Source organism: Mustelus asterias, chromosome 12 (genome assembly GCF_964213995.1).
Source record: "Mustelus asterias chromosome 12, sMusAst1.hap1.1, whole genome shotgun sequence".
NCBI lineage: Eukaryota > Metazoa > Chordata > Chondrichthyes > Carcharhiniformes > Triakidae > Mustelus > Mustelus asterias.
In genome coordinates, this window is record NC_135812.1 from 91,610,356 (window position 1) to 91,626,302 (window position 15,947).

At 40.9% G+C, this 15,947-nt stretch overlaps 1 protein-coding gene across 1 annotated transcript in view; it reads right to left on the minus strand.

Moving 5' to 3' along the window:
• Nucleotides 1-2,791: 2,791 nt before the first annotated feature.
• Nucleotides 2,792-15,947, minus strand: part of sirt7 (sirtuin 7) — a 28,497-nt gene continuing 15,341 nt past the window's right edge. Inside the window, exons 6-10 of the mRNA XM_078226061.1 lie at nt 13,589-13,687; nt 11,732-11,968; nt 10,410-10,490; nt 7,922-8,028; nt 2,792-6,476 (exon numbers count right to left, since the gene is read on the minus strand). Of these exons, the coding sequence (XP_078082187.1) occupies nt 6,308-6,476; nt 7,922-8,028; nt 10,410-10,490; nt 11,732-11,968; nt 13,589-13,687 (693 nt within the window). The 3' untranslated portion in view covers nt 2,792-6,307. The remainder of the gene's footprint in view (nt 6,477-7,921; nt 8,029-10,409; nt 10,491-11,731; nt 11,969-13,588; nt 13,688-15,947) is intronic.

The window sequence follows — 15,947 nt, forward strand, 5'->3', positions numbered from 1 at the left end:
AACTCCACACAGACAGTGATCCAAGCTGGGAATCGAACCCAGGTCCCTGGCGCTGTGAGGCAGCAGTGCTAACCACTGTGCCACCATGCCACCCAATGGACTCTATCAACAGCCATGTTCGGGATCTGATTTGATACCAATTAAATGAACTCTGAAATGCTGGGCCCAAGATCAATCATGGGTGCATGATGGCATGGCTGCATGGAAGATCAAAGAACTGAGGGATCACAGGTTCAAATTTAGACTTCAACTGAGACTTAAACTTAGAAATGCAATGAAGATGGGAATGAAACACCCAGAACAAAGTTGACGTTCTGTTCATTACCTCCTCCAAAAAATTGGCAAAAGCCTGATTGGAAATGGGATAAAAGTCAAATGGCTCTGTTAATCAAGTACTTTGCAGACTGTAATAATTTATTTCATTTGTTCTTAGGATGTGAGCTTTGCCAGTAATACCACCACTTGGTGTTCATTCCTAACTACCCTTGAGAAGATGAGCTTTCTTCACAAACTGCTGCAGTCCATGTGTGTAGGCACACACTGTTAGAGAGTTCCAGCATTCTGACCCAGTGACCATGAAGGAACAGCATGGATAGTTCCAAGTCAGGATGGTATGTGACTTGGAAGGGTCTTTGCAGCTGGCATCATTCCCACGTGTATGTTTCCCTTCATTTTTCTAGGTGGTTGAGCTTGCAGGTTTGGAGAAACTGTCGTAGGGGGCTTAGTGAGTTGCTTCAGTGCACCTTGTACATGGTAAATATTGTTATCGCTGTGAAGAAGTGGGGGAGGGAATGAATGTTGAGGGTGGTGGATGGGATGCTCATTAAGTGAGGTGCTTTGTCCTGGATGATGTTGACCTTCTTGAATGTTGTTCAAGCTTCATTCATCCAGGCAAGTAAAATATTTCATGACTTGTGCTTTGTAGATCGATGATCTCATCATAACATTCAAAGTCTCTGACCTGTTTTTATTGCTACAGTAATTATGTGGCTAGTCTAGTTGAGTTTCTGATCAGTGGTAACCCCCAGGATCTCGATGGTTGGGGAATTCAGTTATGGCAATACCACTGAATGTTAAGGGATGGTTAGGTATTCTCTCAATGAAGATCTAGTACTTGCACCTATCAGTCAAGCCTGAATGTTGAAAATTCGCGAATGGTCATGAACATTGCAATCATCAGTGAAAACCCCTTATTTACATTATGTTAGCGGGAATATGAGTGAAGCAGCTAAAGCAGTGTCCGAATTATGACTAGAATACTACCCTAAGGAACTCCTACAGCAGTGTCCTGGGGTTGAGATAACTGGCCTCCACAACTACAACCATTATACTTTGTGTTAGCTGTGACTATGATGTGGAAATGCCAGCGTTGGACTGGGGTGAACACAGTAAGAGTTTTAACAACACCACTCCATAGATATCCACTCCATCTGACAAAGGAGCAGCGCTCCGAAAGCTAATGGTATTTGCTACCAAATAAACCTGTTGGACTTTAACCTGGTGTTGTTAAAACTCTTAGCTGTGACTAACCAGTAGACTGTTCTCCCACTTCCCATTGACTTTATTTTTGCAGGGTACTTTGATGTCAGTTAGTCAAATGCTGCCATGTCCAGGGCAGTCACTCACTCTCTCACCTCTGCAATTCAGTTATTTTTCCCATGTTTAGACCAAGACTGTAAATGAGGTTAGCTCTGACAGAACCCAAAATGAGCATTGGTGAGCAGGATGCTAAATGTCATTTTATAGCATTTTCACTGACACCTTCCATCATTTGCTGGCTATGCAGAGTAGACTGATGGGGCTATAAATTGGCTGGTTTGGATTTGTCCTACTTTTTGTGTAGCAAAAGTCTCACAATACCAGGTTAAAGTCCAACAAGTTTATTTGGTACCACAAGCTTTCAGAGTGTCGCTTCTTCTTCAGGCGAGTGAGGAGTTGTGTTCACAAACGGGGCAAATATAGACACAAACTCAATTTACAAGATAATGTTTGGAAATTGAGTTTGTGTCTATATATGCCCCGTTTGTGAACACAACTCCTCACTCACCTGAAGGAGCGACACTCTGAAAGCTTGTGGTACCAAATAAACCTGTTGGACTTTAACCTAGTGTTGAGAGACTTCTTACTGTGCTTACCCCAGTCCAACGCCGGCATCTCCACATCATGGCTACTTTTTGTGAACAGGACACACTGGGGAAAATGCAGTTGTGGGGCATTTTTGTTTGTTTTTGATCTCCTCAGGGTAACTTCCTTGAGAGCTCAATCCTCCAGAAATCAGAGTTCACTTTGGGGTCCATGGACCATGCATGGTCCATGGGAGCAGCAAGCTTAATGGACCAAATGGCCATTTCTCATTCTATACTCTTTATACCCCCTGACGTATTTTGTTCTCATCAGTTACAAACTACTCAAAATTTCACAACTAATTAGGAGAACATTTTCCTATAATTATCTTTTGAATAATTTTGTATTTCCCCCATTGTATTGTCTGTGGTTCTGCATCATGGTCTCATGTGAATGCACAGGTCAATTTACTGACCTCTTTCTAGCTAGTTTAAAAGCCAGGCATCGTTCGTTAATCGGGAGATGAGAAACTAAAGCAAGGCACTCGTTGGGATTGACCATTGGCAGGGTTCCTATCAGGAAGCTCAACATCAATAACTCACTATCTAGGAAGCATCACTGGAAAAAGGTTCACATCATTACACAAAATGGCATACATATCATCAGGCAGCTTGGATAGATTTTCTTTACTAGAGATAACAACCAATTTACACTGAACCAGAAGAATGCAGGCTTCCCATTTAGGACTGTTTATTTTAAAAATAATTACAGTTCTGTTGTAATACAATTGACAACTTATACCAAATAAAGTGCAACCACAGATGGGTTGTTCTATACTAGTGGTTCATCAATTGTATGCTCATTTGTCTTCCAGTAATTATGAAGAGGATTTCTTGATGCTGCAACATGAAATGCCATTATAGAAACACAACGCACAAAAAAAAATCCTTGCAAGCGTTACACATATGGGCGGCACGGTAGCGCAGTGGTTAGCACTGCTGCTTCACAGCTCCAGGGTCCCGGGTTCGATTCCCGGCTCGGGTCACTGTCTGTGTGGAGTTTGCACATTCTCCTCATGTCTGCGTGGGTTTCCTCCGGGTGCTCCGGTTTCCTCCCACAGCCCAAAGATGTGCGGGTTAGGTTGATTGGCCAGGTTAAAAATTGCCCCTTAGAGTCCTAAGATGCGTAGGGATTAGTGGGTAAATATGTGGGGGTAGGGCCTGGGTGGGATTGTGGTCGGTGCAGACTCGATGGGCCGAATGGCCTCCTTCTGTACTGTAGGGTTTCTATGATTTCTATGACATGTGACAATCACATGGCCATTGACACACAAGTAGAGAACAACCCAGGTGTTAAATTTACAACCATATGTTTGAATTTCACTTTTTTTTTACATCTTTAAAAGTGTAGGCTGATGTTGCTGGAAAGCTGAACAATTTTAATGTTTACATTACACAACATTACAAAACATCAAGAATACTTGAAAGAAGGCATAAGACTTTAAAAAAACTGTTACAAGTCAGTCTAAGCCCTGTGCTCACAAATATCAAATTTTTTTTGTTTACATTTTGACCCTGAAAAGCCATCTCTGGACTTAATTCGCTCAGCATTATTAGAGGCAAGAATGAGTGTAGGAACTGCAGAACATTTAACATTTTCAAAACAGAAAAAAAAACTCAGACTCCATCAGATAAAAACAGCAGCATCTTTTAACAAAATACACATTCTCCCACTCATTCACAGCCTGGAATCTGCCACTCAATCCACCCACCAACCCACTGTCAGGACATTGTCAGTGAATCCACTGCTTTTATTTCAGATTTCCAGTATTTTGCTTTTGTTTTACTATTTAATCCATTCATTTATTTTCAGGATACTAACATTCAATTCATTCATTAAATGTCAGGATATGAACATGCAATATATTTTACAACTTTAAAAAAAATACCCGTTTTTATGTGTCTTTACATGGTTTTGGTGTTAAAACTGATTTAAGTTGTATTAAAAACAAGCCACAACATTCAGTGTTGTCTCGAGGCTAATAGATTGATCCCGAAACACTTTTTTTTCTCCCATTCTGTGATTTAGAACAAAGGAGATCTTGTGACGCAGTGGTAGTGTCCCTATCTCTGAGCCAAAGTTGTGGGTTTAAGTCTCACTTCAGGACTTGATGGTCACAGAAGGTGCGTTTATAACATGGCCAGAGGTTGATTATCAGCTTGTAAATCCTTTAGATATGCATGAGGCAGGTGGCAGAGTGAGTTTCCTAGTCAGCCAGACTGCAGAAGCCAACAGCAAACCACTGCGTACTCTGCCAAGCATAATCACAGACCAAGCCAATGGAAGACCATGGCCGCGAACCATGGCATGGTGGGGCGAGAAGTCCTTTGGGAACAAACCCAGTTAATGTCCTAATGACATTAGTCTCCAGGCAATCTCTCAGTCAGACTCTAGGATATATACCAGGACTTTCACAGCACCTACCAGTCTCTTTGCATGTAAAGTAATTGAAGTCTTGGCATTCTTGACTCACCCTTAAAGAGCTCGTTTTTCACATTTAGAACAATGCTCCAGTATCAGAAAATTACAAAAAACTGTAAAATTTTCAAACATTTGTACAAGGATTATCCACCCCTCCTATCCCCATAGGTAGTTATCTACATTTAATATTACTTTAAAACTTTTTGCTGATTAGTAGGTGGAGCTCATGTTGCAGTAAGTATAATCCATATTATTTACAGCCAGACAGCGTATTTGAGTAACTTTGGGAAACTGCTGAGAAAAAAAATATTCAGGTAGGGCTGTGTCCCTGATTAGTAGTAATTAAGGGTATAGATAACTGTGGGATTGTTTCAGGATCAATCCATCTGTAGCCTAGCTTGCAATATTACAGTGAACTGTAAAACAACACATTAGAGGCTTCCAACAATGAGCAAGAGTAGTAGCAAATCTAAAAAAGCAACCAATCATTAGAAAAGTCCCTGTGTACAAGAAGTGGTTTCAAAAAATTCTTCAAGAAGTAGTCCAAATATGCAATATAAGTAAACAAAGACATAAAAATGGCATTGTAAATTGAATATTTCCTAGTGCAAAATATACTCAAAAGCTTTACTTTCTTCTGTGGCTTCTCTTAACGTTTTCAAAATTTAAGTTAAAACTTTCAGAGCACCACCAGAGCTATAAACAGGCTTGCTGCTTTATTGGCTTTGATGCCATTACTTTTGATGGAAAGTGGCTGCAGTCAAAATTGAAACTTTAAAAATACCATTGAAATTTGGCACAAACAAATGCACTTATAAAAGCTATTTCAGCACATAGCTACCCCTTCTGCATTTACTGTCAAGATTTAACATTACTCAAACTGAAACTGATTTAACAGGAAGTCACAAAACAAGTTTGGTGACAGAATGATTCAAATGATCTGCTTTATGAAAGGAAAAGTTACAGAAATGGATCTAGAATTTCTACCGGCTTACGTTGGCTCTTGGGCATGGTTTGAAATGGTGTGCATTGGAAAATTTGGAGCCTCATTGGCTCCACACTTGTCACCAGCACTTTCTACTGGGCATTGAACGGAGATCATTTTCAACGTCCGAGTGAATGGAAAACTGGCAATAACTGTCTGTTCTTGTCTTGTGTTCCCATTTCCCTGAAACCAGGGGTAGGGTGCATTATCCAGCAATAAAAGCATCCCTAGAATGTGTACTTTGAGACTTAACTTCCCAGCAGAAAATCTGATACGTTGCTTCACTTTCCAATAAATGACTTTTTTTTTTAAGCTGGTAGTGAGTGGATTCAATGATAATTAGCTGCCTGTCAATGCCTTTCGGCCAAAATCTTTACCCTCTTCCCAATTTAAAAAACTCCTCATCTCAGAGACTTGTTTGCCATGCCTCATACAGAGCATTTGGTGGCCAAATTTCTAATGTCACATGATTTTAAACCAGGTAGCCCATTAAGTTTCAAATGTTTGAATTTTAGTGGTCCAGTTAACATTATGGTACCCTGAGGACTTGGACTAACAATACTAGTTCAAATCACAATCTAATATGCAAAATGGTAACTCCTGGTCATGCAGCCAGCACACAGCTGACAGAAGCAGCATTATGCAGTATAGGCATCAGGCTTTGCAGAAACCTGCCATTAGCTCTGCTCCTTCCCCGGGGCGATGGGGGTTTACATAGGGGAGGGAAGGAAAATTAAAATCAGAAAAATGTAAACAATGACAATCGGCATTCCCAGTTTAGATTTTCTTCTTTCTTCTACCTTTCGCACAACCTTTTCCATACCAACCTCCGGAGATAGCGGAACCAACACCTCCTGAACTGTCCTTGCTTAGTAGTTTACGACTATGACTGTCTTCTTCACCTGGTCTCAGCTGAGTAGCTAGGCTGAAAATAGGATCTTTGGACCTTGACGAGAATCAGGCATCACAGTAAAAGTTATTTTGAGATATTAATGGATAAAGATTTTGTAATCTATTCTCAGCAACTATAATTCACCAACAAAAGTCAAAAAATAAAAAAATAAAAATTCTGGAAATACTCAGCAAAAAAGCAGCAACTGCTCCAAGATAGCTCAACGGGGTGTCAGGTAGTGTAAATGTCTTCCCAGACTGCACTGTTAGTGCACCTCAGCCGGGTGCGCACACACTTGTACAACTCACGGCCAGGGTGTGCCAGTTGGGAATGGGAGAGACTTGCTGCTGGGGCAGAAGAGACTTGTATGCGATTGTACAGGTGTGGGTGTTCATGGTAAGGATGAAGAGATTCGCTGCCCAGGGGTGCGTGGAAGAGAGAGTAAGTGAATGTGGAAGGGAGAGAGTGTAAGAGATGGAGAGAGTGAGTGAATGTGGGAGTGTGTCAGTGAGTACAGGGAGCGTGTGCATTTGTCTGGCTCACTTGCGGTATCAGGATTCCCACTCACTCCAGCACATAATCAAGCCACTTTCACAATGGCTGAAGGGAAGTGAGTGAGCATCAAGAACTTGCATGTGAGCCAAATAGACTCTGTGCCCCTCACACTCTCATGTCAACCTTTATTAATTAATTTTTTTAATAATCAATCTATTGCTCCGATATGGTTTCATTTTTGCTCAATTTATTTTCTTTAAGCTTCAACTTTATTTTGAAATTCACATTTAACGTTGCGCTAAACTTTATCTTTCTGAAATTTCTCTTCGAGCCCTTGGAGGGAGAAGAAAATGGAAATGTGGACATCCCCCCTCCTCCACCCCCACCCAAGTGAAGAGGTTGGACAATCTGATCTAAATGGCTGACATCCATGGCCATGACTGGCAAGACAAAACGGGACGGTGGGCAGGGGTGTAAAACTAGAGGTCATAAAGATTGGAAGAGGCAATATCATGAATAGGTTTAAACAGCCAACAGCACAGATTGTGTGTGGGGAAGATTTTATACGGAGCAAGCGGTTTAAAGGAGGGTTGGAGGACAGTGGGGAAGCAGCAAAATGAAATTCCAATCCTTTGTAAAAATTCATTCATGGGATGTGGGCATCGCTGGCTGGGCCAGCATTTGTTGGCCATCCTGAATTGCCCTTGAACTGAGTGACTTACTAGGCCACTTACTTCAGAGGGCATTAAGAGCCAACCACATTGCTGTGGATTTGGGGTCACATCTAGGCCAGATCAGGTAAGGACAGCAGATTTTGTTCCCAAAAGGACATTAGTGAACCAAATGGGTTTTCACAACAGTCGATAATGATTTCATGGTCGCATTAGATTTAATTCAAATTTCACCATCTACTGTGGGATTTGAACCCGGATCCCCAGAGCATTACCCTGGGTCTCTGGATTACTCATCTAGTGACAATATCAGTACACCACCGCCTCCTATACCTGTCATAGTGTGGCATGTCAAGATGAAGTTCTTCCAATAGCAATTGCATGACATCATCGCATTTTCCATGGATCTTCAGTGTAGCTACATCATCCTTTGGTGTCCACTGCAGAGAAGAAGGGAGTAACAGATTACAATTTACACCAGTTCACTGTCTTTCAAGTCAAAAAATGTCCCAACTTGCTGAGAAATTCGTCGGCAGAATAAAACAGGAAATAAATCTTGGGAGGCAGTAGATAGTAAAGGTAAAAGTTAAAGTTTATTTATTGGTGTCACAAATAGGTTTACATCAACACTGCAATGAAGTTACTGTGAAAATCCCCTAGTCGCCACACTCCAGGCCTGTTCGGGTACACTGAAGGGGAATTTAGCATGGCCAATGCACCTAACCAGCACTTCTTTCAGACTGTGGGAGGAAATCGGAGCACCCGGAGGAAACCCAAGCAGACACAGGGAGAACATGTAGACTCCGCACAGACAGTGACCCAAGCCGGGAATCAAACTCAGATCCCTGGCACTGAGGCAGCAGCGCTAACCACTCTGCCACCCGTTTGATAGGGGAGAAATGGAGCAAGACAAAGAGTTTTAGAATGGAGTTTTGGATCATGAGGATGAAGTGGATGGGATAAGCAGGGTGGGTGATGGTGACAGGTCCTGCCCCCAAAGATAGAGTAGAAGGTGAGGGGAATGCACATTGGACCAAAGTTGGAAGAATGGGGAGTGCAGACTTAGGCACAGGATCTGAAAAGATTTCAAAGCTAGAAATGAGCAGGACCCTGGAAAGATGTGAAAGTTTGGAAATTGAGCCATTGAGAGATGCGAGCTAATGGAGATTAACAGGTAGCTTTTCACCTAGTCAGGGTGCAAGTGCTGGAGTTCATGTAGAGTGGTGCACAGGAAGCCAACGTAAAAGATGTGACTGATCTGCCTTTTTATAGATTTAGCATAGTAGCTTTAAGCAGAAGAATATATCCACGCTCGAGTCCAATCCTGTTCATTTTTAAAGCTGCAAATTTCATTTTATTGATTACATTTAAATGCTGTTACCACTAACAAATTGTGGTCACCGCATCATAATCTCTAGGCTTCCATTCTTGATCTGAAGAAGCCATACGGACACAAAATGTAACTTTATTTCTCCACAGATGCTGCCAGACCTGCTGGGTTTTCCAGAACTTTGTTTTGATTATAGATTTCCAGAATCCGCACCATTTTGCTTTTATCCTCCCCTACTCCCATCATCTAGGATGATTTATTTATTATTAGTGTCACAAGTAGGCTTACATTAACACTGCAATGAAGTTACAGTGACAATCCCCAAGTCGCCACACTCTGGTGCCTGTTTGGGTACACTGAGGGAGAATTGAGCACGGCCAATCCGCCTAACCAGCACGTCTTTGGACTGTGGGAGGAAACCCACGCAGACATGGGGGGGGAAACGTGCAAACTCTGCACAGACTGTGACCCAAGCCAGGAATTGAACCTGGGTCCCTGGTGCTGAAGCAGCAGTGCCAACCACTGTGCAAACACAGCACAGTGGTTAACACTGCTGCCTCACAGCGCCAGGGACCTGGGTCAGTGTCTGTGTGGAGTTTGCACATTCTCCCCGTGTCTGTGTAGGTTTCCTCTGGATGCTCCGGTTTCCTCCCACAGTCTGAAAGACATGCTGGTTAGGTTCATTGACCAAACAGGCACTGGGGTGTGGCGACTCCGAGAATTTCACAGTAACTTCATAGTAGTGTTAATGTAAGCCTACTTGTGACACTAATAAATAAACTTAAGAGTTGTGCAATTTGAAATTCAGCACAGAATATAGCAGGGCAACGAAGTTACACATCATCCAATCCAGATTGGGCATTGAAACCAATCTTAAAACATAAAGCCATCATCACATAAGCATGTTTTTGAAAAACCAAACTCCGAAATCACTTTTAAACTCAACTAATCAACGGGACATCTAATGAAAGGGAGATAATACATCTTAATACATGGAACCTAATATAAACAAAATATTAAACATTCAGCAAGACTTTGCAGCATTTGGAGAAAGAGAGAGAGAGAGAGAGAGGCAGGTTTAACAATTCAAGTCTACGATCTTTCTTGGGTTCCAATGAAAGGCATTTCAGATTTCCATTATCTGCAGTATATTGCTTCTGCGTTATTGTAGGATGTGGCACGTGGTTGTTGTGTTACTGGATAAATAATCCAGGGTTCTGGATTAATAATAAAACAAGAAAATGCCGGTTCATTTCCCACCACAATAGAGGATTTCAATTCCGTTTTAATAATAAAAAGCTGGTTTCAGTAAATAAAAATTCTTCCAATCTTTGGTTTGCTACTGCCCTTTTGTAGGGAGTTAAAGCTGCTCTCCTTATCCAGTTTGATCTACTATGAGGCAAGTCCCACACCAACGTAATCGACTCTTAAACTCCTTTATACAGTGACAACCACATCACAAGAATGAAGAACGAAGAAACTGGTTCCTACCTGTAGATTTACTATGTACAGCTTTGGCCTTTTGTGAGGTACCCTGCTCATGCACCAAAGACAAGCATACTTTTTAAGAACCTATAATAAGGAAAGTGTTATTTTAGATGAAAATAATTTTGCGGAACTTGCTCACATTTTAAGAATTCAGATAGAATAATTTAAATTGGAAACAAATAGAAATATGAAGATATTTACATAAGAGGTGGTTTCAACAACTATGGGTCAGCAACTTAAAGTTAAAGCTAATTTATTAGTCACAAATAGGCATACATTCACACTGAAATGAAGTTACTGTGAAAATCCCCTAGTCGCCACACTCTGGCGCTTATTCGGGTACATTAAGGGAGAATTTAACATGGCCAGTTCACCTAACCTGCACATCTTTGGACTATGGGAGGAAACCGGGAGAATGTGCAAACTCCACACAGACAGTGACCCAAGCCGGGAATCGAACCGGGGCCCCTGGTGCTGTGAGGCAGCAATGCTAATCACTGTGCCACCCTGCCACTCCCTTGAAATGGCAGAATCTGCCAAAATCCAAATATGCCCAGTGAACACCCGATGTACTTGCTCTCCAAATGCTGAAGCAGAATAACTATGGATATTGGATTTGATGTTTAGTATTGCCCTCACTGAGATGGTTTGGACGCTTAAAGATTCCACAGGTGAATGCCAGAGGCCTCAAAGATGGTCAGTATTGAAAATGAAAGGTGGTATATGGTACTATTCTCAGATTCACATACTGTTGAAATGGAATGCTCGAATCTGCATCCAATCCAACCAGGAAGTGGCTGGTGCCAAAAGTTAGGAAATATTGCAATCTTTGACAATGATATTGGGCACTTGGAAGAGGCAAAAAAAATTGTATCAGGAAGGATGATCACTTGAATATCAGGGAGTAGTAAATAAAAGGATCCTGGACAATCAGTAGTAATGGTTATACACTAATACAAAATATAAGACATCTCAAGTTTGTTTTTAACTTTTTGTACCTTACTATAACCATACAGGATATTGCTTCTTAGTCTTTAGATTTAAGAATCATGAGAGGTGCTGCTCTCAAAGGATTAAATAGTTTGTAATTTCTCCATTTATTAACATTTTAAAAAGGTTAATAATTTTGAATTAAAGGGTGATTACTGTGGATTCCATAGTTCTGGATTCATAACTTTACTTTTATAGCCAACAACACAAGAAATTGCTAGAAATTCTTATTTACACAAAATGTACAATGGGGTGTGGCATGATATTTCAAAAGCAACCAAAGTCCATTCAGTATCCGAAATGACAAAGGAAGTTTCTGGAAAACAATGCTTAACCTTTAAACTGGAACCGAGACAAATGATGACATCAGCTTTCTTGGCTGCCTCAGCTGCTCCTTTCCAGTTCAGTGGCTGCTCCAGTGTTCCCTTTTCCCCAAAGTGCACAATTGTGTCTCGCAGCCCCCCACCACACTTGTGGCACTTTCTTCCAGTATTGTGTCGGTGTAGCGATGTGCGCTCAGTGACATCAAACAGACGAATGTATTCTCGATTAGGAGAGCAATATGTGCAAACCTGCAAAAATCACATCACCATAATGAAGTGAAATGCTGGCAGTAATTAACTGGTTAATTACTGACCAATACTGGCCGGTGTATTGACCAGTACTGACATCGGAGAGAAATAATCTGTTCTAATGGAGAAGCTGAGAGCTCATTTTAATGCGACAGGACACTAACACTCTTAAAAACAACCCAGTCACTAATTCAGAGAAGGGCCGATAGTGTGGGAAGGTACCAGGCCTCGCTTGGAAACTGCTCACAGTAGCAGGACTGGGCTGAAATTAACAGCTCACCACACGCGATTCCATCATTTCACAGTGAAATGTATTGAAACATTACCTCTTTGGTCAACAGAACTTCTCCAGTTATAACATTTCTGTTGCAATTGTAACATTTTACTTTGACAATCAAAAACGAGTATTTCTAGTAGATAGAATTTCCAGCACAGTAACAGCCATTCAGCCCAACTGTCTAAACCAAGCAGATGAGTCACCTCACACCTTGCAACCAATATCCCTCTTTTTCTTTCTCCTTTATGAATTAATTAAGGCTCGCTTTAAACGTGTTACAGTAATTGTGAAGCTGTTTGCGTCAACCACTCCTTGTAGCAGTTCAGCATTATCGTCACCCTCTGTGCAAAGAAATTCTTTCCAAATTCTTTATTTGATCCGGCTATCAGACATTTATAATTATTTGTTCTGAATTCACCCACAAGAGGAAACATTTGTCCACACTCACTTCACCAAATCCCTTCATAAATTTTGAAGGCCTCAAAAAGTTTCACTCCCTAAGGAACTTCTCAATCTGTCTATATAATGTGAAAAACCCTTGATGTTTGAAACTGTAGTTAATTCAAGTCAATTGTACAATTCTGGGTTAAGAACCTCTTGTTGCATTGTCCTTTGAACTGTGCCCAGGACATTCCTGCTTCGAACTTCCTCTTCTAAGTAAGAGGAAACAAAAACTGGGGAAACACAGTATTTTGAACTCTTGCAGAGTAGAATTTTTATTTTGTGCCTCAAAGGCACAATCATTTATTTTGGCAAGTAGCTGAAGCATATGGACCAGAAAGGTCCTTAGTTCAATCCCAATTTGCTAAATTAGTTAATCTCAGTCACATCAATCAAAGGACTAACACTGGCTTCGTTGCTCTGCGTTACAAAGCAGGAAATCAACCCTGATCACCATTCAGAAAGCACACTGGAAGTACACTTATACGGACACTGGGTGAGGATACATTATGGAAAATAAAAATTCCATCAAATGTTTTCCCTTCGTCCCCTTTGACTCCTGTATAGTTACAGTTCATCTTATAGCACCTTGCCAAGTGGCCATTATCATATAAATGGAGCAAATACTTTCAGGAGATGGAGAAATTTGATTAAAGAAAATTCCAAAAACATTGTCATGACTCTTTTTTTAAAATTGTAATAGGAAACATTTAAAATTGCACCAGAAACTGAAACAATTAGTAATGTCTGGCCTCAGTAACTATTTTCTAGTGACTGAAAACAGACCAATTATAAAAAATACTTCACATGATAAATTATGGGCCCTATCCTGACATTCGAATAATGAAATGGATATGACTATACCATGTTTAAATTGTATACCAGTCTCTCTGCTACCTTACCTCTATATACATATTTCCATGCAGTTCTGAAAGTGCCTTTCGAGGTAAACTGCTCCGTAAATGTAATCCATCACAATTTTGAGACACCACATGTTGTACCTGGAAGGAATATATAACAAGGATGCTTATCAAGCTGAGTTTTTGAACCCACTGCATTCTGAAATGGTTACGAAAGCCTGTGAAAGGCACAAAGTTAAATACTAATCTGAATTTTTCATATTTTAATAAAAAGTATAATGTTCACAAATCATTCTGTAAAAACCAGGATCTAACCAGTTGATTCAAGTGAGGACACATTCCGCCTCAACTTTATCTCTGCTGGTTCAGGATTTCCCCAGTATGGAGATGGCGGAGAATGAGCCGTTGTTTTATAATATCTCTTGCTTCAAAAAAAAAGTATGCTAGTTTTGCAGTTTAAACTTTTAATTTGCTACAGCCCAAGGATAGTCAGTTTTCAACAAACTAAAAAAAAAGAGAACAAGGGCAGCACAGTGGCACAGTGGTTAGCACTGCTGCCTCACAGCACCAGGATCCTGGGTTCGAATCCCAGCTCGAGTCTGTGTGTGGGGAGTTTGCACATTCTCCCCGTATCTGCGTGGATTTCCTCCGGATGCTCTGGTTTCCTCCCACAGTCCAGGATGTTCGGGTCAGGCGGATTGGCCGTGCTAAATTACCCCTTGTTGGGGGGGCTAGCAGGGTAAATGCAGACTCAAATGGGCCAAATGGCCTCCTCCTGCACTGTAGGATTCTATGATTCTAACAACCAGTGTCTCAGAAAATATAAAACAGCAAAGAGTTAAATGAGTAAAAATATATCAATTCAAAGCATTGATTACTCCTTTGGAAACTTTTGGCATTATGGAATAATTTTATCCTGTGAGAGAGAGTGAGTATTGTACGCAGGACAGTTTAAATTGCATCATTCAAATTAATTGGATATAATCATAGAATCCCTATAGTACAGGAGGAGGCCATTCAGTCCATTGGGCCTGCACCAACAACAATTCTACCCAGGCCTCATCCCTGCAACACCACATATTTACCCTGCTAATCCCCCTGACACTAAGGAGCAATTTTAGCATGGCTAATCAATCTAACCCGCACATCTTTGGATTGTGGGAGAAAACCAGAGCACCCGGTGGAAACCCATGCAGACATGAGGAGAACGTGCAAACTCCGCTCAGTCACCCAAGGCCAGAATTGAACCTGGGTCCCTGGCACTGAGGCAGCAGTGCTAACCACTGCCGCCCATAGTGATAATTAACTGATCTTTACTGAATTAAAATGAACCATGTTGAAAGAGACAATAGATCATACCAATATAAACTGTGAACCAGCAGTGATCAAGAACCTAATTCCTAGACTACTGAATAGAGATTAATGGGACAATGATGCAGAAGCCTGCAGTTACATCATGCTATAAGGGGGCATTATTTTACACTGCACCACTAACTTTTATAGTTATGGGTTCAATTGTTTAACAACTGCTGCTTTCTAGAACAACCAGAGAGTTTTTGTCATCATTTGCCACTAATTATTGGACAGAAAGGTGTGTGCCATTTTTTTAATTGCCTAATTCATATTTCAGTGTTAACCTTGGCTCATGGGTATCTGATGATTTTATATTCTCGGCATGCAGCATAACAGAAATGTTAGTGCATTTGCTTTCTGTTCAGTTAAAACTCAGGTTGTTTCCTCATTCTCCTCTTTGTTGGCAAGAAAGTTTTTCCATGGGTGCAAGGGAATATTAATTGTGGTGTTTTAATTTCACCCAGAGTTGTCTCTGAACACAAAAAATGATAAGGATTTTCCATAGTGAAGGAATTAAAACCAACTGACATGTTCAACATAGCTCAATATTTTATTGGCGACTTAATTTCAGAGAAGATCGTGTCTTTTTCTTGACATCTAAAACGATCCTTGGATTATTAGAGCAATTTGCAAATATTTTACAGAAGAGCTTCCCCCAAGTGTTTTTCTCTGCGGGCAGCGGATATTTCATGGGGAAATCAGAGAATACACATTTGAAGCTGAATTCTTCAGTCCTGTTCAATTGTATTTAATGTCGACTCGCTGACACTAACAAATTTTGGTGTTTTGATTTTGAAAAAAGCACCAACAGCTCTTTCCGAAACCTCTAGGCCTACAGATATGAGACAGGTCGATGAGTAACAAGTGTGCATTTCACTGAGCTGACTGGGCCCAAGGGCTAGATTGTCAAGAGCATGTGGGCTGCACATCGACCACAGGCTTATAGTTTGGACATCTGTCCTGCATTAAAGAAAGGAGAAAATGGCTGAGCAGGCTAGATATACAAACACTTAACTAATTTGATTGAGTTTCTTTGATGAAGTCATAC